Raw genomic sequence first — 25,056 nt, forward strand, 5'->3', positions numbered from 1 at the left:
GTAGTGAGGTTTTCCCTTGTCTCCGCTCGAATCCTTCGAATCGGCGTTCGGGGTGGGCAGGTCCTTCTCGCCTCCGTTCGTCTGCTGAGGAGCGTCGTCTCCGGACTTCTTGTCCTGAGGAGAGGAGAACTTTGTTTGGTTGTTCTCCTTGGGCGAAGGGTTGGACACGTCGGGAGAGCCGTAGCCTTGGGTGGATCGGGCGAGGGAGGTCAAGTGGAAGGATCGGATTCGGAGGGGAGGGAGGGAGGTTCGAGAGAGCCGGAGAGCGGAGGTAAAGAGGAAGGACATCGTGGGTTCGTTGGTGTAGATTGAGCGTTGGATTGGAGTAGCTGGTGGTGGTGGTTGGAAGGCAAGAAGGAGGGAGGAGATGGCAGGTCGTTTCGATCTTCAGCGAGGGAGCGTCGAGCGTCGCGTCATGACCGACGCGCTTGTGGAGTGGCCCCAAGAAAGGTTTTGAAGAAAATTTCCCTTGGTCAAAAGAGACTATGAGGTGGACAGATACGTGATCTCGAAAGAAGCGCGAAAAAGTAGCGGTTCCGAGACAACGAAGGAGATAGAACCACAACCATCGAAGCAGGTTGGATTCGAGCTCGTCGTTTCTCTCTTCTTCCCTCCCATTTTTGCCGTTCGATGCCCAAAAATCATACCAGAAAAGTACAGAGAGAAGGAGAGAAGTGAGAAGCGAGAAGTAGCAAAAACGAGAAGATGCAAGAACGACGAACGAAAGGAAGGGAAGCAGGACGTCAAGAGGAAAAGAGCGAGAGCAGGGAAAAAAAGGCGAGGTGGAGGAGAGGGAGCCTCTCTTCAAAAGGAAGCGAGACCGTAGATGGAGGTTAGACAGAGGAGAAGGGACGTGAAGTTCGTTAAGGAGAAGGGCCCAGATTATGAAGATGTGGAGCAAGGTAAGGGCGAGGCGAGGAGAGGAGAAAGGAGCAAGAAGGTGATGCGTGTACGGAGGACGGAGGAGAGGCAAGAGGACGAGGGAAAGCAAAGAACAAAGAAAAGCTAGAGGTGACAAGTGGTTTACTTCTTGGCAGCGTAGGGGTTGACGGCGAACTGAAAAAAAAAAAAACGAAACAAGAAGACAACGTAAGGTCAGCTTGCGGGCGATGGGTTGAGCGACGCGTCGATAAGAAGGCAGCAAACTCACCACCTTGATGACGGGAGGAGACTTCTCGAGATCGGCAGAGATGATGACCTGTAGAAGAGGGAAATATCGAAGGGGTCAAGAACGGGACAGGAGAGCGGAGATAAAGGCAAGACGACTCACGGGAACGGTCATCAACTCTCGGATATCCTGGATTCGATGTCCTCCAGCAGCCGGAGTCCTAAGGCCCTGGAAGACGGGAGGAGTCTTGGCGGCCGACTTGGACCTCTGGATGCTCTCCTTTTCCTCGGCTTGAGTGAGCTTTCGACCTTTGACGACAATCTCCTCGGCTTCCTCCTCGTCTTCGTCGTCGTCGAAGAGAGCGTTCTCGTCCTGAGCTCGAGAAGAAACCTCGAGTTGAGCGTGGTGGTCTCCGAGCTTCTTGACCTTGTTGAGGTGCTCGTCGTCTCCACCTGAAGAAAAGAAGAAAGCAGGAGGAAAAGTCAGCGATGCGGAACGACGCGTCGAGAGGAGGGAAGGGAACGGCAGGGCTCACGTTCAGCGAGGAAGGTGATGACGTCCCGATCGCTCCAGTAGAGCTGGAGAGTGTCGGTATGCTCGTCGTAGACGTGGTTCTGGAAACCGAAGAGAGGATGAAAGAGGTCAGGACGAAGCAAGAGCGGAGGAGAAAGAGGAAGAGGAACGAACCTCGAGGGGCATCTGGTCGGCGTGAACTCGCTTCTCGATTCCGAACTCGGGGACGATGACCTGTGCGGGAAGAAAAAAGGGATGGAGAGTCAGTTCGGAGGTGGAAGAGAAGGAAGGACGTAGGGGAGAGAAAGACGACGCACATCGAAAGCTGAATCGAGGACGTTGACGACATGAGCCTCTCGAACGACGGGTCCGTATCTCTCGGTGAGGTCCTGAAAATCGTAACGGATGGAACGATCAGTAAACGATGATCTCGAGATGAAAAGAGAGGAAGCTGAACTCACGTGAAGGAGAAGGCAGAGGAAGAGATGAGCCGACTGTTCTTGAGCGAGCTTGGCTCCCTCCTTCTTCATGTTGCAGTTCTGAGCAGTCTTCGCAACGGTATCTCGATCCATCAGGAACTTGGCTTCGGGAGCTGGAAGAAATACGAAAGAAAAGAGAATCAGAAAGGGAAAACCGGCGAAGGAAAGAGGAACAAAGAACGACTCACAACCTTCCTCGATGCAAGCAGCGAGTTGTCGGTGAACGATCACGTCGGCGTATCGTCGAATGGGACTGGTCTGTAAGAGAAGATATCAGGTCGTATCAGCAAGGGTTCCGTCGAGGAAACGAAGAAAAAGGTCACGAACGAAGTGGGTATAAAGCGGAGCGTTGAGAGCGTAGTGAGAGTACTGGGAGCGACGAAGAAGAGAGCAAAATCAGATTCAAGCTCGAGGGTCAGGCGCTGCTAAACAAGAGAGGACGAACCTTCGCGATGTCGAGCATTCCAGAGCAGAAGTACTTCGCCTTGTGCATCGCCTTGGTGGACATGACCTCGAGCAATCGCTTCGCCTCGGAGGCCTCAATGAGGTTGAACGACTTCTGAAGAGCTCCAGCACTAGATCCGTCGACGGTGAAGTTGAGTCTAGCAGCTTTGGCGACGAAACCTTCGATTCGTCGGTCGATGGGAGCTTCGTGTCGTCGAAGGAGAGCCTGCTCGGGAAGATTGGCGGCGACCATCGTAGCAGCTGAGAAGTTGGCGAGGAGCATGAACTGGAGGGCAGAGACGAGAGAGAAAAGATCAGCGGGAATCGAGGGAGTTCGGATTTGGCAGCAAAGAGAAGCAACGAACCTCTTCGACGAGGGAGTTGGCGTCCTTCCTGACGTGAGCGGAGCAGTCGGTGGGAAGACCGTTGGCGTCGAGCTTGAAGTCGAGCTTGAGAGTATCGATCCGAAGAGCTCCCTTCTCAAATCGACGTTCCGAGAGCTTCTTGGCGAGGGTCTGAAAAGGAGGGAAGGGGGAGAAGGTCAGTCGAAGGTCCGGACGCGGCGTCTCGAGAAAGAGTCAAACTCACGTGAAGGATCTTGATATCTCCCTCGACCTCCGAGACGCTGTGTTCATCGGCGACCTTGACCTGACCAAGAGACTCTCCGTCGATGACGGCTTGAGCGTTGCTGTAGGCGAGCTTGGCGCAGGACCTGGAGGAAAGAAGAGAGGAAAACGCGTCAGTCGAGAGAAGAGAACGAGGAGAGTCACGGAACGACTCACTTGATGATCGTCCTCTCGAAAGCGGATCGAACGACTCGACCGTCGGCGGTGATGGTGAAGAAGACCGAGAAAGCGAGTCTGTCTTCTCCGGGGACGAGACTGCAGAGCTCCTCGCAGAGGGTAGGAGGAAGCATGGGGACGGCTCGTTGGACGAGGTAGACAGAAGTCGCACGCTTTCGAGCATCACGATCGAGAGCAGTGTTGGGCTTGACCTGGAGGAGGGAGAGGGAGAAGGAGGAAGTCAGCCAAGTAACGGGAATCGAAGACGGCAAACCGAGGAAGAGGAACGAACGAAGTAAGAAACGTCGGCGATGTGAACTCCAACCTCGAAGGTTCCATCCTCGTTTCGAGTGACCGAAAGAGCATCGTCAAGATCCTTGGCTGTTTCCGGGTCGATGGTGAAGATCCTGTTCTCCCTGAGATCCTTTCTGACCTCGAACTCTCGGTTGGGGATGGTCTGAAGAAACGAGAGAAGTCAGCAGTGACGAGAGCAGGCTCGGATCTTCTGCGAGGAGAAGGACGACGTACCCAAGGAAGAGGAGGAAGGCACTTGATGACGCTCTCGGTAAAGTCTTCGGTGGGGAAGCTGGAGGAGAGAGACAGGGAGAAGGTCAGCATCTAGAACCGAGTCGAAAGAAGAGGACGCGTCGACTCACTTGCAGTCCTTGAGAAGAGCAGAAGTCTCGACCTCGACCTGACCGATCGAACCAATCTCCTCGACGAGAGTTCCGAAGGGATGAAGAGACGTCTGAGTAGAGAAGTAAAGGAAGAAGTCAGCGTTCGTGATATCGAAGGCGTCGAGGAAGAGGAAGAGAGAGAACGAACGATCGGCCATCTTTTGAGAGAGGCACAGAACAATGTGTTGGAGTAGGCCTCGGACCTCTCGAGGAAATCAGCGGGAGCCTGCTCGGTAGGGATGGCGATGAGAGGAACTCGCTTGTCGGTAGGCTGGCGAATGAACGAAGGCGTCGAGTCAGCGACCGGAGGAAGGGATTGAAACGAAAAGATCGTCTTCGAACGAACCTTGAACCAAACGATCTTGGGTCGCTCAGGAGCTCGAGGCTTCTCGGAACCAGGTCCTTCTCGCTCTCGTCGCTCGGCTTCCTGCTTCTCCTTGGTGACGGCGGAGGAAGGTCGAAGGAGACCGAGAACTCCAGAGAAGAGTTGACCGGGCATTCGCTCAACCTGTGAAAGGGGAGAAGACAGTGGTCAGTAACGGTTCGAGAATGTGTGGAGATGAGAGGAGAACGTACGACAGCGACGACGTGACCGGCAAATTCTGAGGAAAGGCGAAGAGGAGTCAGTTTTCTCGAGTCGGTGCTTCGTTTCTCGACATGACTTCAACTCACGAGGCTTCGTCTCGTCCGTAACCTCCTCATCATCGAAGAGCATCATTCCTTGACCCTACGAGCAGAAAACAAAGACGGTCGGGTCAGCACTCGGTCGACGAACTCTAGAGTAATGAAGACTGAAACTCACCTCAACCTCAACATCGTCCTTCTTCTTGTCGCTCCTCCTGCTGTTGGCGGCCTGGTTCATGGCTCGGATGTCGTTGTAAGCGGCGTTCTCCTCCTTCTTCCTCTTCTTGTCCTCCTTCTCCTTCTTGGAAGCCCAAACCTCGTCGACGTCGAGAAGTTCGACAGCAACGGTGTCTCCGTCGAGAGCTCGGTTCCTGTCTCGAGATCCAGAGATCTACACAAACGATGAAGATAGAAGAGATGTCAGTAACGGGGAGAAAAGGAAGGGGACGAGAGGCCTGGGTACCCACGTAGATATCGGCGTCGAGGACCTCGGTGGCGATGTAGGCGTCGGATCGGTTCCTCTTGTTGACTCGAAGGATTCCGATGACGAGCTTTCCGGCGGCGAGCAAGGGAGGAAGCGAGGCGGCTGGAAGGTAAGGAGAGAAGAGGGACTTCCTCTGAGGTTGGTTCGATTGTTGTTGGATTTGAAGCTACGGTCGAAGGAAAGGGAAAGGGGAGAGCGAGAGGGTCAGGACTCGGTTTTCTCGAGGACGCTGGTACGAAGCAACGAAGAACGAACCTGGAAGGCCTGAATCTGCTGAGGGATGTTCAGGTAGGGAGCAGCGTTGGCGTAGAGCACTGAAGAAGAGGAAAAGGAACGAAGCAAGTCAGCGAAGGCGACTGAAGATTGAGGGTGAGGGAAGGAAGAAGTGAAACCAACAATTGGGAAGCATGTTGGGAAGAGCGAAGGAAGCCATCTTGGAATGTCCTCCACCAGCGGCAGCTCGGAACGAAGCAATGGATTGGAGTTGAGCCTGACGAACGAAGATGAAGATCGAGTGAAGGTTCAGCTTCTCGTCTCGAAGATGGAGTCGAGAAGACTCGACGTACCTGAGCTTGAGCGAGATCTGAGTTCATGTTGGCACCGCCGTTCTGCTGAACGGGTCCAACGCCTCCGTCTGAGAGGAAAAGAGGAAGAAAGAGGCGGTCAGTTGGGACTTCGAGACGCGTTCGAACCAAACGAGCAAGACTCACTGATTCTCCAGCTCCCATCCATCGACATCCTGCTTCCTTGCCTCGAGTGACTTCCCGAGTTCATCCCATCGCCCATCGAAGGGTAACCTCCAGCTCCTTGAGGACCCAAAACTCCGAAACCGTCCTCAGACCAGTCGCTCCTCTGTCCTCCGATGGACATCGGCCTGTTCGAAACGTTGACCGAATGCCTTCTTCCGTGACCGAAAGGAACGTCTCCTGGTCCTCCTCCGAAGCTGGACTGCTGCGAATGCTGAGGTTGGAACTGCTGCTGAGGCATGTAGCCGGTGAAGGACTGTCGACTGAGAGCGGCAGGGTTGATGTCGAAGGAATGGACGGTTGGGGAAGGAGCGACGGATTGGATTCGTCGATGTCGGTTGATGGGTTGCTGGAGGTCGATGGAAGACGTTCCAGAGGAGAAGCCCATGGGCATGTTGGGAAGAACGGGAAGAGGAGCAATAGCCTGGGACTGGATGATGAGCTCTCGTTGCTGTCGTTGAAGATCCTCGATTTGCTGTTGAAGTCGGACCTGTTCGAGAAAGAAAGTAAAGTCAGGATCAGCATGTGCGACACTGAGAAAATAAACAATACGAGATCAGCTTACCTGCTCAGTCATCACTGGACTCATCTCACTTCCCGTCCTTCGATGCGCTCTCGCAGCCAAACCCAACAACGCTCCCATTCCAGGTCCACTCGCTCCCGCTCCTCCCATCCTGACGTCCTCCTCTCCACCAATAGCTCCTGCTCCTCCGTTTCCCATCTGCTCGAGAGCGGCTGATCGTCTCCTCGCTCCGAAGGTGAAAGCGGGAGCCAAGACGGGTCGACTCGCGTCGAGCTGGTTCTGCTCCTGGGCGGCGGCGAGAGCTGCGAATCTGGGAGCGGTGAAGGATCCCATCGGTTGCTGAGTTGCTACGGGTTGCTGCTGTCGAGGGGCTGGGATGGGAGGCATGCCTTCGAACTGATCCTGTTCCTCCGAGACGAGGTCGAGCGTCTGCTGCGACGGATGGAAGACGGGAGCGTTGGGGTTGGGAAGTTTGGAGGAGAGGGCTGGGCTCGTGGCGGGAGACGAAGCAGCAGCGGGAGCTCGAAGGGTGGTAGGAGGAGTCTCCTTGGGAGGAGAAGTGACGTTTCCAGGAGGAGGAGGAGGAATGGAACGAAGGTCGGTGATGATTCGGTTGAGGGACTCCAAAGTCGTGATCTTGGGAGGGAGACCGGTGCTGGTGGTGGTCGTCGAAGCTCGTCCTCCGGATCTGTTGTTGTTGGAAGAGGTGTTGGTAGCTGGGGACTTGGTTCGACGGTTTCCAGTCTGCTGGTTGGTGGTGGAACCTCCCGAGGAGGAGGGAGGTGTAGGCTGCTTGGTTCCCGCGGGAGCGTTCGAGGTCCTCCTGGTGTTCTCTCCTCCTCCACCTCGATTGTTCTGGTTGGTAGACTTGAGACGGTTGACTCCAGGTCCTCCTTCGCTAGTCGTGGTCGAAGCGGGAGCAGAGGAAGGAGCGGTCTCGTCCTTCTTGACTTGAGGACGACGGTTGGAAGCGGTCGAGTTGGTTCGAGATTTGGGCTTGTTGTCGCTCGATTTAGCAGCGGCAGTGGGTTTGTTGGGAGGTTTGGGAGTTGCGTTGGAGGAAGCGGGAGTGGGAGGAGTGGGTGCGGGCTTGGGTGGTTGTTCGGTCGTCGACATGGTTTCTGAAACGAGGGAGAGAGCGAGATTTACGGGCGAGAAGGGGAGGAGGACAAGGGGACGCGATCGAGGGTCAGCTCTTCCACCTTCCTGCCACAAAATCAGGAAGAACGAGACAGAGAGGATGGGGATGCGAGAGAAGGTACGCACCTGATCAAGCTTGAGAGGTGGCCTGAAGAAAACCTCGAAGGAAGGAAAGGGGAGGAGGAGTCCGAGGGAAGGAAGGAAGCGGCTGTGATCCGGTCGGAGGTGTGAGGTCGAGAGGGAAGGAAGGAGGTCAAGGGAATGAACCTGAGACGCGACGAGGAAAAGAGCGAAAAGGGAGAGAAAGAGTCAGCACGAGAGAACTACCAAGATGCGAGAGAGCGAGAGTATTGATGTCGAAGCTGGTGGAAGAGGGACTGAAGGAGAGAGAGCGAGAGCTCGTTGCCGTCGTCCTCCACCACCACTTCAGCTCGTCCCCTCTTCCCTTGCTTCTTCTCCCCTCTGGAGAAAGAGCTCGTGAGAGAGTCCAGAGCCGCCTCTCAATCCTCGTGTACGTTCCCGTCCCTCTAGCTCTTGGATACGAAGCGAAAGATCGATGGATGGAAGGGGAATCATCTCTCGAGGTCGCAGCGTCGTTCCTCCTTCCTTCCTTCCCTGCCCGTCGTCCTCGGCTCTCCCTCTCCCTCCCGATCAACAAATCTGACCCTAAACGACTTCAAGGAGTGACCTTACTGACCTAGTGTTTCCGGATGAATGCGATTAGAGCTTTGAGAGATGTTTCGTAAACGAAAAAAGGCGAGGAGGAGCGGGACGTGCGTTTGTGATGAAGGGGACTGCTTTGCTTTGGGAAGAAGGAGGGGCGGTGGGTGCTGGATGAGCTTGCAGGGAGAAAGGTTCTGGTCCCGAGGAGGTAAAGCGAAGAAAGAAGACCCGGCAAAGGGAGGAGTGAAAGAGGAGAAGGAGGAGGGAGACGGTCGGGGGGAAGAGGGAAGGGGAGATGATGGAGGAGAGGAGAACAACGACCGAGTTGGGAGCGATCTTGAGAAGTGGTCTGCCTTTTCACGCTTCCCCTGTTTTTTTCCTTCAACTTTCAATTTGTGAAAACGAAGGACTTCTTTATCAAGACACTGCTCTCCGTAGAAATCCGTCTGCGATCCTTATCTCTAGCTTCTCCCCAACTTCACACCAACAAACCCTTTAAGGTCGATGCCGCCTCGTCGTCACACCTTCGACTTCTCCTTCCTTCCTCCCTGTTTCCCTCTTTCTCTGGGAGCTAAAGATCTTTTCTACCTCCTCGAGCTCGAGGATGAGCTCTCAACATGATTCGGTCCAGTCTCTAGGACTCTGCATCTCCTCGAAGCAGCGCTGCGGCGGCCAGCTCCCTTTGTTCGAGCTCACCGTCGTCGAAGGCCTCCCACATCCCTCTATGCCTCTCTGTGATGAAGACTTCGATATCAAGTCGATTTTAGGCTCTAAAAACGTGATACAGAGCTCGAGTTCTCTCAAACCTGCCTAAACTCCTCCTTCTGCGACGCGACTCTCCCACTCTCCCCGATCCTCCTCCTCCCATCCTCCCTCAATCTCAACTCCGCGCTCATCGAGCAGCCTCCTCGACATAGCTCTCTCCCGTGCATACCTGCGCATCATCTCAAGATGCATCTTCTCTGCCTAGGGAAAGAGCAGAATCTTTGGGAGGGCAACAAACAGACAATTCGATCGTTCTCCTCAAGTCATCGTCGTGACCTCTTCGTTGGGCAGAATCTAATCTCCTCCTTGAGCCTCGACTTGTCGGACGGACACCAGATAATCTCAAGCACCACTCCTCGTCTTCATCGCCTTCTGCTCAACCTCTTCTTGAAAACAAGAAGTCGGCCTTCGTCCGACGTGAGCTGCACTCATCACGTCGCGTCCAGGTCCAGCACTCTTCCCCCCCCCTGTTACTCAAAATCCCAGCGTTCTCTCTCGGAGAGATGACTCGCACCTATCCAAGTGCTATACATTTATTTTCCAGGTCGAGCCAGGAAAACTTCGTCTTCCTCGACGCACCGAAGCTGCAAGACGACTCAATTTTCTCACTCGCTCGCGTTCGGCCAACCTCTTTCGCTCCACAAGTCTCTCTCTCTCCAGCCCCTCGATCTGTACCTTCAACGCCTTCTGTAACCAGCTCGACGGCTTTCTCCTGCACGTTGCCCACGCGAGCGCAATCCACTAGCTCGCTGTAGAAACAGGAAACAACGCGTCCAAGCTTCTCGTCCCCGCGTTTTCTTTCCTTCCCCTCGTCTGCCCTCGTCCTCATGGGTCGTTTCGGGACGCGATAAGGTTGAAAACCCATGCGTGTCGGTTGGTACAGACGGGCCGAGGACGAAATAGAAGAGCCGTGTCGCGATCTCTTATGTTTTCCTCCATCCGACGACCACCTCCCCGTTCCCTTCTTTCCCCCCTACGCTCCTGCCCAAACAACGCTTCTTTTCTCTCGTTTCGACACTGACCACTCTTTTCTTTCGTTCGATTTTACAGATCAGAGTTCAGAACAACTCGTGAGTCCTGTTCCCGTCTTTCATTCGTGAGTTGGGATGGTCTGAGTCGAGAGAACGAAGCACGGGAAGGAAGGAGGGAGGGGGGGTGAGCTCGACGCGTCTCTCACCCTCGTCTCGTTGTCGATTTCAACGCTTCGAAGAGTTCAGGCAGACTCTACTCTCGTTTTCTCTTTTCAACAGGCCTGTCCCTCTCACCTCGTCGCAACAGCAGCTCAAACGACGCCTTTTTCGTCGTCTCTCAGTCGAGGTGAGTTCTCTCCTTCCTCCACGCTCACCTCTCCTCAGTTTCGTCGTTTCTGAGAGCACGAGCTTATTTTCTTCCCTCGCGTCCCCTCTATCTCAGGCTCTCCTATCTCTTTTCGTGCGAGTCTTAGCTCGATCGACTCTCTTGAGCGAGGAGCGTTCGTTCATGGTGAGCTCGGCGCGTCCCTTCTCCCTCTCGTTCTCCAACGTTTCGAAGAGGTCGAGCTGACTAGTCCCCGCTCTCTCTCCTCAACAGATCTACTCTACTCCTTCATTCATAGCAGCAGCATGAACGATACCCCTCTCGTCGTCTCTCATCAACCTTTCGTCATCGGGGTGAGCTCTCTCCTTCGTCCACGCTCGTTCTCCTCAGTTTCGAGAGCATCAGCTTACTTCTTTCTCTCGTCAATGCTTCAACAGCCTCTCAGATGCCTACTCGTCGAAACAGCTGCCTGTTTCGTTCGCTCGTGAACGAGGGAGCATTCAGTCATGGTGAGTTCGACCCGTCCCTCCTCGTTCTCGATCTCCACGTTTTCAAGAGCTCGAGCTGACTCCTTTCCCGTTCTCTCTACTCGGCATATCCGTCTTCCTCGTTTCTTCAAAGTGGCAGATCCAACATCGCGAACTCAGTCGTCCCTCGTCGTTATCTCTCGGTCGAGGTGAGTTCTCTCCTTCGTGCTCGATCGCTCCTCTCAGTCTCGTAGGTTCCAAGAGCACGAGCTTACTCCTCCCCTTGTACTCGTCTCTCCAGATCTACTGCTCTCTGCTTGTCCAATAATCAGCGCCGTTGGATCTGTCTCGAACGAGAAGTCATCATTTGTGGTGAGCTCGACTTTCCCCGCTCCCTCGTTCGAGTCTCGTCACCGTACGACCCTCCCTCCTCCTCGACCACTCCTCCCTCCTTCTTCCCTCTTTTCTCACCTACCCCCTCAACTCCTCCTCGCTTCTCAACGTGCTCGAAACGATCCTTCCCCAACAACTCGGCCTCCTCTCGAGATCAATGCTAACGCGTCGTTCTCCTCCTCCTCCCTCAGGCCTCACTCGTTGACCTCGACACCTCCTCTCTTCGGACGCTCATCCCACTACGCTCGTACTCTTCTCTACTCTCGAATCCTACTCCGAACATCCCTCCTTCCAGGATCAACGAACGCTCAGGTCTCGAGGGTCAAAGGACAGAAGGGGAGGAGAGGAGAGCAGGGCAACGAGGAGCAGGAAGGAAGCAGAGCTATAGAAGTGAGTAACCTGGAGTGACGAAGCGAGGGGTATGGAAGGGAAGGAGGGTCGGGTGTTGTGCGAGAGGAGGAAAGGGAAGGGAGGTCGCATGGTGGGAGAGGAGGAGAAGGGAAACGACGTTGAGCATTTAGCTTCACCTCGTTCGTTCTCTCTCTTCTCGAGAGGTCTTTGACGCTGGAGATGTGGTTCAGTGTCGGCAGCTCACCCTCGTGCGTTGAGTGGTCGAGTCGAAGAGACGAGACCGAAGGACGCGTTTCGATGTCGAGTTGACCTTCTCCGTTCGAACGCTCTCCTTTCTTCGATTTCCGAGATCAAGCTGACCACGACTTTGCGTTTTTCTCTTCAAATACACAGCTTCGTACACCTCGAAACCCAACTCTCCCTCTCCCTCTCTCTTCTCCTCCCACCTCGCTTCCCTCCGACCTCCTCCCCCTCCCTCGCCGCCGCTCCTTTCGCCCCTTCCGCCTACCACCGTGACTCCCAACCCTCTCCACGCTCTCAATACTCCTTGAACAGGTCTCGGACCGACCCACGTTCCAGTTGAAGCTGCTGCTCTGCTGTTTTCCCTCCGTCGGGAGAGGAAGCAGGTCGAGGAGCTGCTGGGGAGGGGGGGGGGGAGAGGAACGAGGCGAGGAGCTGACAGGATGGGTTGGGGGAGAGAGGATACGGTAGAAGGGGCAGGAGCGGTTAGGGCAGCGGCACCCGAGAGAGGGGAAGCGAGATTGAACTTTGGACGAGCTCTCAACTTTGTTTTGTTGTTCTCTCTGGATTAATATCCACTTCAACGTACTCTTCGTTTGCTGTTCGGGTATCTCTTCTCGTCGAAAGGAAGGGAGGAGCAAGGAGGGGACGTTCACTCTCTCGAGCCGTCTCAGCTCGTACATGGCTTCTTCCCATGCTGGAGCGGAGATGAGGTGAGCGAAAAAAGAAGCATGGTAATCGTTAAAAGAAGTCGTAAAAGAAAGGGTAGAACGAGTCCCCCCCAGCCAATCCCCTCCCTCCCTCAAGCCTACTTCTGCTCCTTCCTCTTGTCGTACTTGACTCGTTCTTCGACGAGGATGGACGTCCTCTTGATTCCCTTGGTACTCGTGGGCTGAAGAGGAAGAAGAGGAGAAAGAGAGGGGAGAAAGGGAAGGTCAGCGTTCAGAGGTTGGAGAGGAAGGGAGCAAAGTTCGAAGAGTTCAAGAGCTCACAGATGCGTCTCTAAGGGACTTCGAGTACCTGTTCCTGGCGACTCGGTTTGAAGCCTTCATCGACTCATGAACCTCGGGGGAAAGGCACGCTTGGAGGTGTTTCTGACGGAGCGGAAAAGAAGGAGGGGAGGAAAGGAAGGTTAGCTCAAGAGAAACGAAGGGAGGCGGGGAAACTCACCTTGAGATCACGAAGGTCAGGGGTAAGACAGACCGGGCATTCGAACTCGAAGCGAACGAGTTTCATCTGTTAGAAAGAAGATATGGAGTCAGCAGAGGGAGAGGGAGGAAGGGGTAAGAGCGAGGCACTCACATAATCCGTCGAGTCCAGGCCCTCCTCTCGGATAAGAGGAGTGTAGATCCTCCATTCGCCATTGGGGAGAGGTTCAACCCCGTCGATCGTATCCTGCAGCAGAGAGAAGACGATTCAGCTGGGCGTGAACGCGAGGGAAGGAGGGGAAGGACAGTCGAGCTCACAAAGCAAATATGACCTTCTCCGTATCGAACCAGGTTTCCCACCTGGAATTTGTTGAGCTTGACTTCCTTCCCGTCGGGGGTGAAGATCTTTGGTAGAGGGAAGCGGCCAGGGAACTGCTTGGCCACCGAAGCTTCGAAATTGAAGCGAGGGGAAGGGTTGGAGGAGGAGGAGGAGGAGTGGGAGGAGGACTTGTGGTGGAAGGGGAAAAGGAGGCGAGCGAGAGTCAGCTCAGGAGAAGCACGGAGCTGGCGAGAAGGGAGGAGGGGAGGGGAGGAAGGAGAGGAGAGGTGGGGAGACGGGGAAGAAAGGGGGTCCTCGACCTCTCCTCCCTCAAACACATCGAAACGGGCGGAATCACTTACAGGAACAGAACCAGTCCCGGACCTGAGTTTCCTAGTAGTTTCCATGGTGAAAAGAGAGAGAGAGAGAGAGAGAGAGAAGAGGGAGGGAAGGGTGGTGAGTGGTGGTTTGGGAGGAGAAGAAGTCAGACGGAAAAGGAAGGAGGAAGAGGTTTTTAAAAAAAAAAAAAAAAAAAAAACGGTGAGCGGAGAGGGTGGAATTTCTTCAAAGGGCGAATTATCTCGATCAACAGGTTTCTCGAGCGGGTAACCCTGTTCGAGAAGCCTAGGGTGTAGCAGTTTCAGCTTCAGTGCCTTCCAGGGGAACGAGAAAATCGACCTCGAAAATCCACTTTTTTTTCGTCAAATTTGAAACGCATCGTAGAGAGATGAGAGCTATACCGTTCGCAAGCTATAGACTGGAAGACATGGAAAACGAAAAGAAAGATGAAAATCTGCCCAGTGTTGATGTAGGAATCGTGGGTTGAAGATGAGGAGGACGCGCCCTGACCGATGTAGAGAGTCGAATCTGCGAAAAACTGGTCAAGTCAACTCTCGTAGACTGAATCGTCCCTTCTACGCTTTGAGAATCTTCCCCCTCTCTGTTGCCGGAAAGCAGCGTGGTGAAACCGAGATTGACGCGTGCACGTCGACGTGTGCCTCTACCATCGATGCGCTTCCCTCCTCCCTTTTCATCCGAAACCCGTCTTTCATTCCACTTTGAGCTCTCGATGAACGGAAAACTGACTTTCGCCAACGAGATCTTTGGCAGTCGCATCACATCGCCTCCTCCGCCTTCAAAAACAAAGAGAAACCTATCAAGAACGTCTCTGCCCCTTCTCCCACCATCCTGCCTCGCTTCCCGCATCCCAAGCTGCCTTCCTCCACCTCGAGAACAGTCTCCCCCTTGAGAACTCGTTCTCGAAGCTCGAGCGTGAGCTCATCTCTTCCCCCCCCCCTCCTTGAACCACCCATCTACCACTCGAACCAGAGCAAGAACTGTACTCACAGGAACTCCCGACTCTTCTCTACACTCTCCTCTCTCCAACCAGGACCGCTGTTCCCTTCCTCCTCCTCTCCCTGACCAGCATACATCCAAAACGAGAGGCGAGTCCCTGGCATCGAAGCTGACCGACGGCGTCCCTCGTTTGAGCTTGAATCGAGAAGGAGAGTTGGATTGAACTGGGAAGGGCGACCGAAGAGAAGGCGAGGAGGGGGTGGTCGATCCTGGGAGAGAGAGGGAGAGCGGTAGAGAAGAAGAACGGCGAGGAGGAGAGGGGTCGAAGCAAGAGAGAGAGAAGGGAGAGAGAGGTCAGCTCGTTCGTTCGAGCTCTCTGAGAACCCGACTGAACTCATCTCTTCGCAAGAAGGCAAAAGGATAGAAAGAGTACACTCACAAGAAGAGTTATAGAGAGCTCGATAGAACGAGACTCGAGCGAACGGGAGCTGGAGGGACCGTCGGAAGGAGAAGAGGAGGGACGGTCGAAGTCGAGGGATCGTCCATCGTCGATAGCGAGGAAGGAGGAAGGTCCCGAAATCTTGGTTGTTGGAGAGCTGATTAAATATAGAGTCGCAGAACTGTTGGTTAAGAGAGGGAGAGCTGAGTGGGACAAAGGAGAAAGAGAGGGAAAGGAGGGAAAGGAAGGTGAGCTCGACCGTTTTCCTTCCTTCGATGAAGCTGAGCTCCTCCGTCCCTGTATAGACCCCAGAGAGAAGCGAAGACGAAAAAGAGAGACTCACGACGTGTTAGATGCGCTCTCCTCGATGAAAACCTTCCTCTCCCCGTCCTGTCCCTTCCGGCCTCTCGAGAGCGAACCCAACGAGGAGGAGGAAAGGAGGAGGAGGACGAGCTCGTTCTAGAAGGAGAGTTGAACCGAACTGGAAAGGACGCCAGGAAGACCAAGAGGAGGTCGTTGATGAGTTGGAGGATTGAAGATCTGGATAGAGAAGATCAAAGAAAGGAGAGGAAGGGAGAAAGGGAGAGGTCAGCTCGTTCGTTCGACTCCTCCTTTCCGTCGAGCTCTCTCTGCCGACTCCAGACGCCCAACGAACAACCATCCTCTGCAGCGAGATGAAAGGAGAGAGAATTTGCTTACGAAGAGAGTTACGGCGAACTCGATGCAACGAGATTCGAGTGAACGAAGCTGGCGGGACCGTCAGTGGAAGGAGAGGAGGAGGAAGGAGTCGAGGTCGAAAGAGCCTTCAGCGTCGATAGGGAAAGACGAAGGACGTCTGGTGTGGTGGTTGGTGGAGAGCAGCGTATAGACAAAGTCTCTGGAGATCCTGGCGAGGAAAGGGAGAGATGAACGAAACGGATGGGCGAGAGGTCTGAGGGAAACGAGGGAAGGAACAAGGTGAGCTCGACCGTTTCCTTCCTTTGGACGAAGCTGAGCTCCTCTCTCGTCTACAAGGAGCCCAAAGAGAAGCGAAGATAGTAGACTCACTAGCATAGACGTATAAGAAGGCTCTGATCCGAGAAAACGTTCCTCCCTGCATCCTCTCCAGTCCAAAACCAAACGAGCCAGAAACGAGCGCAAAGATGAGCTCGAGAGGAATCGCTGGTTCGAGTGCGGTCCTGGGAGCGAGTAGAAGTTGCTAGGAGCGAGAAGGCCGATAAGAAGAGGAGGAGAGGTCCATAGTGGCGAGCTGCGAGGAGAGAAGCGAGCGGGAAGAAGAAGGGGAGGGAGGTGGTGGCGGTTGGAAGGTCAAGGAGTGAAAGGTAAAAGGAGAGGGGAAGGTCGGATTTCGTCGTCAAGGAATGCCTCCCTCAGAAGCTCACTCCATCCCTTCTTCTTCCCTTCCCTCCTTCAAGGACGTCGCCAAACTCTCAGCCCTCGAATCGGTTGTCTCCGTCTTTCCCAACAAGCTCGTCCCTAGACCTGAGCCCGTCAGCGGAGTCAACGCCGTAGGAGACGTAGGTGCTGAGAACCCTACCGATACCTTGTGAGTCTTCCTCGCCGTGAAAAACAACGGAAAGGAAGGAAGGGAGGAGGCTGGAAACAGCGATCGAGCTGAACTCCATCCGACGCGTCTCGCGTTCTTTTGGTTCCCTTTGATCAAGCTCTCCCCATCAGATGACAGGAGTGGATAAACTTCACAACATGGGGATCTATGGAAGCGGAGTGAAGGTCGCTGTGATTGATACTGGAACCGACTATACCAACCCTGCCCTTGGATCCGGATGTTTGTGAGTTTTGATCTCGAAGTTCCGGTCTGACCAGGGCCCAAAACTGACCGCCTCTCGCTCCTTCGTTGCCTTCTACAGCGGAACCGGATGCAAGGTCGCTAAAGGGTATGACTTCGTGAGTCAGAAGCTCTCGTCTTCCGTGTTTTGGTCTCGGAAGGAGCGAGAGAACGAGGACTCTCGAGTGTTCTGACGCGTCTCGGCTCCCTTCCCGCTTCCTCACCTGCCCTCCCCTCCTTCACCACCTCATCTCAGGTTGGAGATGCTTTCACTGGTTCTGGAGCTCTGGTACCCGATAACGATCCCATGTGGGTTTCTTCCTTCCCTCTTGCTTGCTCCTTTGTCCGTCTCATCTGCGTCGCTGACTTCTACTTCTCGATCGGCTTCTTCTTCTCGCAGGGACTGCGCTGGTCACGGAACTCACGTCTCAGGTATCATCGGGGCTGACTTTAACGCTCTCAACTTTGTGAGCCTTCCCGTTCAATACGACGAACGTAAAGTTGGAATTGACGCGTCTCGTCCTTCGATCTCAACTTTCGCAGACTGGAGTTGCTCCTCAAGCTACTCTTTACGCTTGTGAGTCTGCTAGGACTACCATTTTGCTGGAATCAGCGTCGGCTTCGAGAAGAAGCCGACAGCAGACCAGCAGCTCGAGCAGCTCGAGCTGACTTCGCGTCCTTCCCTCTTCTTCTCTTGTCAGACCGAGTCTTCGGTTGCGAAGGTAGCACTCAGAGTTCCATCATCATTGAGGCCATGCTTCGGGCTTACCAGGATGTGAGTTGTCGATCCGATTCAGCCCACGTCTCGAGCTAAACTGACTCGTCCTTCCCTTTCCTCTTCTTTCCAGGGTGCCGACGTTCGTTCCTTCAGCTCTTCGTCTTGTCCTTTCATATCACTGAAACTTAACTTCTTTTCTTTAGATCCTCTCGATCTCTATCGGAGGAGCCGCCGCCTTCACTGCGGACGGGGAAGCCGTCGTCGCAACTCGACTTTCTGAAGCTGGTGTTGTCGTCGTGAGTTTGGGTCCTCCTTCGGCGAGAGTTAATGTCAAAACTAACTTCTTCTCTTCCTATTTTCAGTCCGTTTCGGCTGGTAACTCGGGAGACTCAGGTTCGCACTTCTGAGATCTGTCGTCGCGGACTCGCGTCTCCTCCTACCGCTGACCGATCTCTCTCCCACCCATTGTCCGCCCTGCTCCCTACAGGATTGTTCTACACCTCGTCACCTGCCATCGGAACCGGAGTCATCGCCGTCTCGTCCATCGACAAGTGAGCTCTATTTCTCTCTCCTTCGGAAGGCTCCCTCGAAACGAGCCCTCGAGCTGATTACTCCTCCCTCCTAACCAAACCAGCACCGTCACACCCGCCCTCGCTGCTATCCTCTCCAACGGTGACGGACCCTTCTTCCTCACCGGCTCTCCTGCTATCGTCGCTGCTGGCCAATTCGAGATCTTCGTCTCCTCCCCTGACACCTCCGTCACCGACGACGCCTGCTCTCCTTACCCTGCTGGGACCGACTTGACGGGAAAGGTTGCTCTGGTAAAGCGTGGTACCTGTCCGTTTGCCGACAAGGCTCAGAATGTCCTCAAGTGAGTTTTCTCGCCGGCGTCGTCGCGTCGAGCTTGAGCTGACCTGGTCCTCTTTCCCCTCAGCGCTGGAGCCGAGATCATGCTCATCTACAACGTGAGCACCGATTGCAAGCTTATGGATCATGGAAGGACACTGACGTCATCTCTACTATCCAGAACGTTGCTGGCGCGACCGGTGAGTTCGTTGAGTCTTCACGCCTCCCTCGTTCTTTCTGACCCTCCCCTCTTCTCCTTCATCTCTGCAGTCTCCGCCGACATCGGAGGTGTTGACATCCAGCAGGCTGTGATTACCAACTCTGATGGATTAGCTATCGCTGCTGCTGTGGCCGCCGATCCCACTGTGACAATCAGTGAGTTCGACATTCTTTCCTCCCATTCGTCGTCTTCACTCATCCTCCGGTCATTTTTTCTTCTTCAGGCTTCCCCGATCGATACTACAACTCCCCTAACACCGCTACTGGTGGCCTCGTCTCGGATTTCACTTCTTACGGACTTACCGCCGATGCCTTGTGAGTCGAGACGGAATTCGACGCGTCTTCTCCTCTTCACGGACTAACGTCCATCCACTATGTTTCCTCCAGCATCAAGCCTCAGGTGATATACTACTCCCTTTTCTGTCTCAGAAAGCGATTCCCCATGCTGACCTCCCTTCCCCTCTCGTAGATCGGTGCTCCCGGAGGAAACATCCTCGTGAGCCTTTCACTCAGTTCTTCTTTTCGCATCCAGCTTCTCGCTCACGTCTTTTCTTCGCCATAATTTTCAGTCTACCTACCCTGTCGCCAAAGGATCGTACGCTGTCCTCTCTGGAACTTCCATGGCCGTTCGTTCTTTGCTCTCGACCTTCGGTTTCGTCCTCTCGTCGCGTCCCAAACTCACTCTCCCTTTCTCGTTTCTCCTTCAGGCTCCCTTCATTTCTGGAGTCGTCGCTCTTTTCATCGGCCAGAACGGAAAGATGGATCCCGAGGCCATTCGAAACATCCTCCAGAACACCGCCGTTCCTGTCGCCACCTCGATTGGAGGATCTCAGCTCAACACCGTTGCTCAACAAGGAGCTGGGCTGGTTGATGCTTATGCTGCCGTTGTAGGATTCAAAGCAGTCGTCACTCCTTCTGAAATCGCTCTCAACGATACCCTGAACGGTCTCAAAACCTCTACCATCACCATCTCGAACGTCGGAACTTCCTCCACCTCCTACCGCCTCACCAACCTTCCCGCTGCTGCTGCGTTGACTTTTGGAGCTGTGAGTCGGATCAGTCAGATCTACCGCCCCAGGGTTGTTACTGACTATCCCCGCTTGTGACTTTCAGAACGGAAACCAGGTTAACCGAGACGTCCCTCTCGTTGAAGGAGACGCGTCCGTGGTCTTCTCCTCCACCTTCGTCACCATCGCTGCTGGAGCATCTGCCGACGTCGTCGCCACCTTCACTGCTCCCACCGGCCTCGACCCCAACAACGTCCCCATCTACTCTGTGAGTCCTTCCTTACTTCGAGTCTGCACGCCGGAGATCGAGCTGACCCGTTCCACCTCTCTTCACCCAGGGATTCGTTCTCGTCGAGAGCGCCGATCTCTCGGAGAGGTACACCATTCCCTACGCGGGCATCGCCGCTAGCTTGAAAAACGACTACCCCATCCTCGATACGTGAGTTCAAAAAAAGGACGATCGAGACGCATCCGTCCGGGCTCGACGCTGACTTCCCGCCCCTTTGTTCTCGATTCATTCTTCTCTCCCAGCTCCGACGACCTGTTCAGTGTTCCTCTCCCCGCCATAGTCGACGGAAATGGAGACTTCATCCTCGCTCCTCAAACTCTCACCTTCGCCAACGGAGACGACCTCAGCATCGTCTACAACGCCCTCGGATCCTCTCCCTCGCTCCTCATCGACCTCGTTCCCTCCGACACCAACTTCGCTCCTTCCATTACCAAGAGGCACTTCCAGGCTAACAAGATGCACAAGATCTTGCGACGGGCTGATCCTGTCCCTACCGTTATCCTTGGAAATCTCTCCTCCGTGAGTTCGAGTCGTTTCGTTCTTTTCCAACTTCCTGAGCCTCGCTGACCATCCTAATCTTCGGTTTTATAGGAGCAATACGCTTACCGGAACGATCCCGAGGACGCCGACAACTCCTGTGAGTTCGAGTTTCACGCTTCCTTCGCCGCCGTTCTTTTGACGCGTCGCTGAGCCTTCTTCTTCCCCTCTCTCTCTTTCTCAGACAACTTCTTCTCCATCTCGAACGCTCAACAAGGATTTTACTTCAGTGATGGTACAAAGGTCCCCAACGGAGACTACAAGGTCCTCTTCAGGGCTCAGAAGATCGCTTCAGACCTCGAGTTCGGTGAGTCGCTCGACCTCCTCCCTCTCCTTTTCTTCCTCTTCCAGCACTGACACTTCCCCCGATGATCTTTCTGCCTTCCCAGAATCCTGGCTCTCCCCTGTTATCACCGTCAACCAGGCCTAAGCCCTCGTTCGACGCTGTCTTTCTCCGCTTTCGTTGTACCTACTTCATGTCGTTTCGCTTTTTGCTCTTCTTCTCTCTCTCCCTCCTTTGATTTTGCCTTGGTCTTTGAACCGTTCCTCTCGCTAGTCTCCACACTCCTTACTCTACTTCTGGGTCTTACTTTAGTTACGCTCGCGTTACCTATTCATCTATCGATCTATCTGGTCGATGCCTGCTCTTCTCGAGAGAAAACGAGAACGAAACGACGCGCCTCACTTTCCTTCCTGCAGTCGATCAGGCCGCCTTTCTCCGAAATGGATTGTCTCAAAGTAGCACCTGAGCTGAGAGTATCTACTCACGATCGAACTCGCTCTCTGCGAGAGAGGAAAGAGCGGTAAAGAAGACACAAAACGCGTCGTCCGGGTCGTCGTCCTTGCGCTCTTTCCTTTCCCTCCCGTCGGTAGAATCCAAGGAAATAGAAGAAAAAAAATCATCAGATACCGGCTCGATCCATCCATCTCTCCAATGCCTGTTTTTACAACAAAGAAACCAACGAGTCAGCTCTCCTCTAGATCCAACCCGCTCGAGTCGAAACGAACTCACGACCCTCCCCTCATTCCCTTCCCAAACACTCCCCTTCCCAGTCCCATCGACTCTCAGACACTCCACCCTCCCCGTCCCCTCCCTCCCCAACCTACTTCCCTCAAACTTCTTCTCCCCTTCCTCCCCGAGCACCATCACCCCGATGGGGAACCGAGGTTCGTAGTCGAACTCCTTCAGCCCTCCTCCTGGAAGAAGATTCGGAGGGATGCTCGGATCGGTGATCGAAGCTGGAGGATCGAGGAGGAACAGAGCCGAGCAGGGGTGGGAGGAGATGTAGGATTGAGCGATGAGAGAAGCTCCTGCTGAGTGGGCGAGGAGAACGGGAGGGAACGGATTCATGGAGAGACGGATTTGTTGAGAGAGTTCTGCCAGAACAAACGAGCCGAATAAGAAAGAATCAGATTTTATGCTTCTCCTTCTGAAGTATACCTCTCATCGAACTCACGATCCACAAACGTCTCCATCAACTCCTCCCCGTTTTGAAGCGGCACTTCGGGAGGCGCGAGATCGATCTCAATGCACGTAAAGCCTTGCTGAACGAGCATCCCTGACCAGGCTACCCAGTCAGTTCGGGCGGAGGTGTCCCAGCTTGAGGCGGAAAGGAAGACGAGAGGAGTTGGGACTTCTCGGGGAGCCTACACAGACGAACACGAAGCGAACGAAGGGTGTGTGAGCTCGATCTTCGCTTCCTTCCCTCTTCTTGAAGCCAAACGGACGCACGGAGGGACTCGGTTCTCGAACGAGGTACTTCTTGACTGAGGCTGCTGTAGAGGAATGACGGGTGGTGGTGAGAGCTCCAGAGGTGAAGAGTCCGAAGGAGGAGAGCACTGAAGGAGGGAAGGAGGAGGAGGAGGTCAGTTTCGATGCTCCTTCGTCCTTCTCTCGCTTCAAGGCTCTCGAGAGCGAACCAGTTACTCACCAGCAGGCTTGATAGAGCTCCTCAGTCGTTGCATCAAAGGGTTCACGAACATCGTTCAGTTTTCTACGTGGTCGTGGTTCAAAGTCAACTGAACTCAGCCCAGCTCTCTCCTTTGGCTCTCGATCTTTGCCACGCGTCATCTCTTGTTTCATTGAACTTTTAATATGGTCCATCGTTCGCAAAGCAAAGTAGACTGTTACTAGAGGGAGTTGGCTCAAAGGAAGAAAGCTAGAAAAGCATAGAGGAGAGAGGGGTGAAGAGAGTCGTTATCGAAAGTCAAAAACTACAACGAGACTGCTCAACGAGAAGGACAGGACCAAGGCAAGAGAGAGAAGCAGACGAAGAGAAGGATACTAAAAAAAGCTAGGGGTATCATAGAGTAGAGCACGAACGAACACGAAACTGAAGCAAGCAAGAGAGAGAAGGAAGAGATGGGGTTTAGTCGGAATCCGACGCAGAATCCGACCCCGACTCAGATCCCTCCGAGTCAGACCTCGCTGCCGCCTGCTGCTGCTGCTGCTGTTGTTGCTGCTGCTGCTGCTGTTGCTGAGGTTGTTGTTGTTGTTGGTGGGAGGCTGGACGAGACCGAAGGAACGAGAAACGAAGTCAGCGATCGTTCTTCCCTCCTCTCTCTCCCTCTCTCTCAAACGTGTGAAACTCACAAGCAGGTCCGGCCTCGAACGCTGCCGCCTGAGCCTCCAACTTCCTGATCCTCTCAGCCTCGACTCCCTCGTCCATGCTCTTCCTGTTCAACCCTCCGGTCCCACCCTTGTTCCCTCCTCCTCCTCCCTTTCGAGATCGAGGCTTCTTGGGTCCTCGGACGACGAGGTTGTAGAGCTTCAGAACCGTAGCAGCGGGGAGGGATTCGATGTCGAGTTCGATTTCCTCGGAGGACTGGCAACGAACGAACGAAAAGGAGAGAAGAGGGAAGGTCAGTTCGAGGTTCTCGTTCGACGCGAAGAGAAACGAAGCGAGAGAAACGGGGACACTCACATCTCCAAGCGGCATACTCTGCTGAATGATCAAGATAGCCTGATTCAAGATCTCCCCATCGGCAACCTGGATCTTGTCCGCCAACTCCTGCTTCTGCGCCATCGTCACGTTCGCCGACCTCCCCTCGTCGTCCGAGAAGTCCTCGTCCGCCTTCTTGGGCTTCTTCGCCTTCTTCGGCATCCCGCTTCCACCTCCTCCTCCAAATCCTCCACCACCACCCGTGGACGTCTTCTTGGCCTTGGGAGGAGGAGGAGGGGGAGGAGGGAGGTAGGACGACGACGAGTTGTTGTTGTTCGAAGGAGGGTTGGCGGGAGGGAGAGGTTTGGGGTGTTTGGCGGTCTTGGGGTGGGTGTTGGATCCTTTGGGTCGAGGCTCTCCGTTGTTGGTGGCGTGGTGGGAGGAGGACGAGGATTTTTTGTGGGAGGAAGAGGAGGAGGACTTGTGTTTCTTGGAACCGGACTTCTTGGATCGGAGGTCGTCGAGCTTCTTGGCGAGAGCGGCCATCTGTTGTCCGATCAAGTCCATAGCTGAGGGGACGAACGAAAGAAAGGAAGGACAAGAAGTCAGGTCGAGTCTCTCGAGACCTCGAGGGAGAAAGAAAAGGGAAGACGCGACTCACTCTCATCATCACTGTTGACCTGCTCCTCCTCGCTCTCACTCTCGTAGACGGGCTCCTCCTTGACGGGCATCGCTCTCCACTTCTCGTCCCAGATGTTCTGCAGGGCCTTTCCAGCGGCGGCGACGGGCGTTCCAGGAGGGTTGAAGAGGTAGCAGTTCTTGAACATGAGCTTGACATCCGAGTGAACCTCCTGAGGGTCGTCGTAGTAGTTGTCCGCGAGGTTCTGTCGAATGGTGGAGAGGTCCATAGGTCGCTTGACGATCTTGGGGTAGTCGGGGATGTTGAGAGCGATGGGATCTGTTTTGAGTTTCGAACGAAGGGAGGGAAGGAGAGGGTCAGCTCATCGAGAACGAACGAATGAACGAAAAGAGACGAGAGACGAAAACTCACCGACAGGGTACATGAACGGGAAAGCCAACTCGTAATACTGCTTCTTGGTCACCAAATCCGTCAACTCCTTCTTCAAGTACCTCATCTGCTCGTCCCCTTGTTTCTTCTTCCCTCCTCCTCCACCTCCGCTCTTCCTTCTCGTGGATCCTCCTCCTCCCGATCCTCCGTTCGATCCTCCTTCGGTCCATCCGAGATCCTTCGAGACGGGAGCGTGGATCTCTCGCTTGGGTCGACCGTCGACTTCCGAGTTTCGTCGAGGAGCAGGAGCTCCGTTCGAGACCGAGGCTCGTCGAGCGGTAGGGTTGGCGGGAGGAGCGGGAGCCTGAGGTTGAGCTTGACCGTAAGGGTTGGGTGGGTAGGCTTGGTAGGCTTGCTGGACGGGAGGAGGGGGAGGAGGTCGGAACTGGAGAGGGAAGAGAAGAGAGGGAAGAGGTTAGTGACGAGTCGAGGACGTGAAGTCGTCGAAGAGGGAAGGAGGAGGCAACTCACGACTTCGTCAGGAGGACATCCCCTCATCGCTTTATCGAAAGCTTCCTCCAACTTCAATCCAGCGAGCGAGACGAGATGGTCGGGTCCGTTGAACTTGACCGAGTTGTTCCAGACTCGTTCGAAGTCACGAGCGACCTCGTTCTTGTCGGCGTACTTCCCCTTGTCGGCTCGTCCCTTGGGCTTGGGTCCTGAAGCGGCGAGCTTGTACTCGACGGTGGTGAGGTCCATCGGGTGCTGGACGATCTGGAAGTAGTGAGGGATTCCGAGGGCGATGGGGTCGACGGGAGCGAGGAAGGCGAAGGCTTCACGCATCTTCTTGAGCGAACGAACCGTCG

General features: G+C 54.6%; 8 protein-coding genes across 8 annotated transcripts; 2 read left to right on the top strand and 6 right to left on the bottom strand.

Annotated features, from left to right (window-relative positions):
- Window positions 1-1,016: 1,016 nt before the first annotated feature.
- BDY24DRAFT_36922 (uncharacterized protein) lies at window positions 1,017-7,757 on the bottom strand. The gene is made up of 28 exons (XM_076638052.1): window positions 7,647-7,757; window positions 6,423-7,501; window positions 5,822-6,347; window positions 5,678-5,745; window positions 5,508-5,601; window positions 5,367-5,425; window positions 5,095-5,277; window positions 4,806-5,018; window positions 4,676-4,730; window positions 4,580-4,605; window positions 4,350-4,511; window positions 4,152-4,274; window positions 3,983-4,074; window positions 3,855-3,912; window positions 3,619-3,783; window positions 3,327-3,538; window positions 3,133-3,256; window positions 2,910-3,059; window positions 2,546-2,830; window positions 2,428-2,469; window positions 2,289-2,358; window positions 2,083-2,213; window positions 1,939-2,010; window positions 1,796-1,855; window positions 1,644-1,722; window positions 1,271-1,560; window positions 1,151-1,198; window positions 1,017-1,056 (listed from the first exon to the last, which is right to left on the bottom strand). Exons 2-28 carry the CDS (start codon window positions 7,494-7,496, stop codon window positions 1,024-1,026), a joined length of 4,494 nt encoding a protein of 1,497 aa, XP_076497527.1. The 5' UTR covers window positions 7,497-7,501; window positions 7,647-7,757; the 3' UTR covers window positions 1,017-1,023.
- A 2,054-nt stretch (window positions 7,758-9,811) lies between these two features.
- BDY24DRAFT_386700 (uncharacterized protein) lies at window positions 9,812-10,739 on the top strand (the record flags this gene model as incomplete). Its single annotated transcript, XM_076640142.1, has 5 exons — window positions 9,812-10,018; window positions 10,199-10,265; window positions 10,362-10,430; window positions 10,518-10,597; window positions 10,682-10,739. 5 exons carry the CDS (start codon window positions 9,812-9,814, stop codon window positions 10,730-10,732), a joined length of 474 nt encoding a protein of 157 aa, XP_076497528.1. The 3' UTR covers window positions 10,733-10,739.
- Window positions 10,740-12,144: 1,405 nt separating this feature from the next.
- Window positions 12,145-13,569, bottom strand: BDY24DRAFT_421061 (uncharacterized protein; the record flags this gene model as incomplete). Its single annotated transcript, XM_076644010.1, has 6 exons — window positions 12,145-12,587; window positions 12,688-12,789; window positions 12,866-12,931; window positions 12,998-13,090; window positions 13,162-13,407; window positions 13,525-13,569. 6 exons carry the CDS (start codon window positions 13,567-13,569, stop codon window positions 12,504-12,506), a joined length of 636 nt encoding a protein of 211 aa, XP_076497529.1. The 3' UTR covers window positions 12,145-12,503.
- A 2,689-nt stretch (window positions 13,570-16,258) lies between these two features.
- On the top strand, window positions 16,259-20,883 carry BDY24DRAFT_440806 (peptidase S8/S53 domain-containing protein; the record flags this gene model as incomplete). Its single annotated transcript, XM_076644555.1, has 26 exons — window positions 16,259-16,443; window positions 16,562-16,687; window positions 16,766-16,802; window positions 16,940-16,992; window positions 17,084-17,150; window positions 17,227-17,260; window positions 17,385-17,458; window positions 17,532-17,540; window positions 17,605-17,697; window positions 17,764-17,794; window positions 17,889-17,952; window positions 18,036-18,272; window positions 18,336-18,366; window positions 18,429-18,447; window positions 18,518-18,622; window positions 18,691-18,781; window positions 18,854-18,866; window positions 18,936-18,962; window positions 19,036-19,092; window positions 19,174-19,512; window positions 19,580-19,741; window positions 19,812-19,912; window positions 20,005-20,281; window positions 20,354-20,399; window positions 20,484-20,606; window positions 20,689-20,883. The coding sequence occupies 26 exons, from the start codon at window positions 16,259-16,261 to the stop codon at window positions 20,727-20,729; spliced, it is 2,442 nt and encodes an 813-aa protein (XP_076497530.1). The 3' UTR covers window positions 20,730-20,883.
- A 318-nt stretch (window positions 20,884-21,201) lies between these two features.
- BDY24DRAFT_440807 (uncharacterized protein) lies at window positions 21,202-22,377 on the bottom strand (the record flags this gene model as incomplete). Its single annotated transcript, XM_076644556.1, has 5 exons — window positions 22,231-22,377; window positions 22,032-22,138; window positions 21,757-21,946; window positions 21,312-21,676; window positions 21,202-21,237 (listed from the first exon to the last, which is right to left on the bottom strand). Exons 1-5 carry the CDS (start codon window positions 22,280-22,282, stop codon window positions 21,202-21,204), a joined length of 750 nt encoding a protein of 249 aa, XP_076497531.1. The 5' UTR covers window positions 22,283-22,377.
- A 309-nt stretch (window positions 22,378-22,686) lies between these two features.
- BDY24DRAFT_386720 (BET domain-containing protein) lies at window positions 22,687-23,569 on the bottom strand. Its single transcript, XM_076640143.1, has one exon. It carries the CDS (start codon window positions 23,401-23,403, stop codon window positions 22,837-22,839), a length of 567 nt encoding a protein of 188 aa, XP_076497532.1. The 5' UTR covers window positions 23,404-23,569; the 3' UTR covers window positions 22,687-22,836.
- A 370-nt stretch (window positions 23,570-23,939) lies between these two features.
- Window positions 23,940-24,140, bottom strand: BDY24DRAFT_334163 (Bromodomain-containing protein; the record flags this gene model as incomplete). Its single annotated transcript, XM_076637158.1, has 1 exon — window positions 23,940-24,140. A coding segment is annotated over one exon (201 nt), but the record flags the coding sequence as incomplete, so codon positions are not given.
- Window positions 24,141-24,715: 575 nt separating this feature from the next.
- Window positions 24,716-25,027, bottom strand: BDY24DRAFT_325588 (Bromodomain-containing protein; the record flags this gene model as incomplete). Its single annotated transcript, XM_076637060.1, has 1 exon — window positions 24,716-25,027. A coding segment is annotated over one exon (312 nt), but the record flags the coding sequence as incomplete, so codon positions are not given.
- Window positions 25,028-25,056: the final 29 nt, after the last annotated feature.

The sequence above is a fragment of the Mrakia frigida genome, assembly GCF_051309035.1.
Source record: "Mrakia frigida strain ATCC 22029 unplaced genomic scaffold BDY24scaffold_12, whole genome shotgun sequence".
NCBI classification, from domain to species: Eukaryota; Fungi; Basidiomycota; class Tremellomycetes; order Cystofilobasidiales; family Mrakiaceae; genus Mrakia; species Mrakia frigida.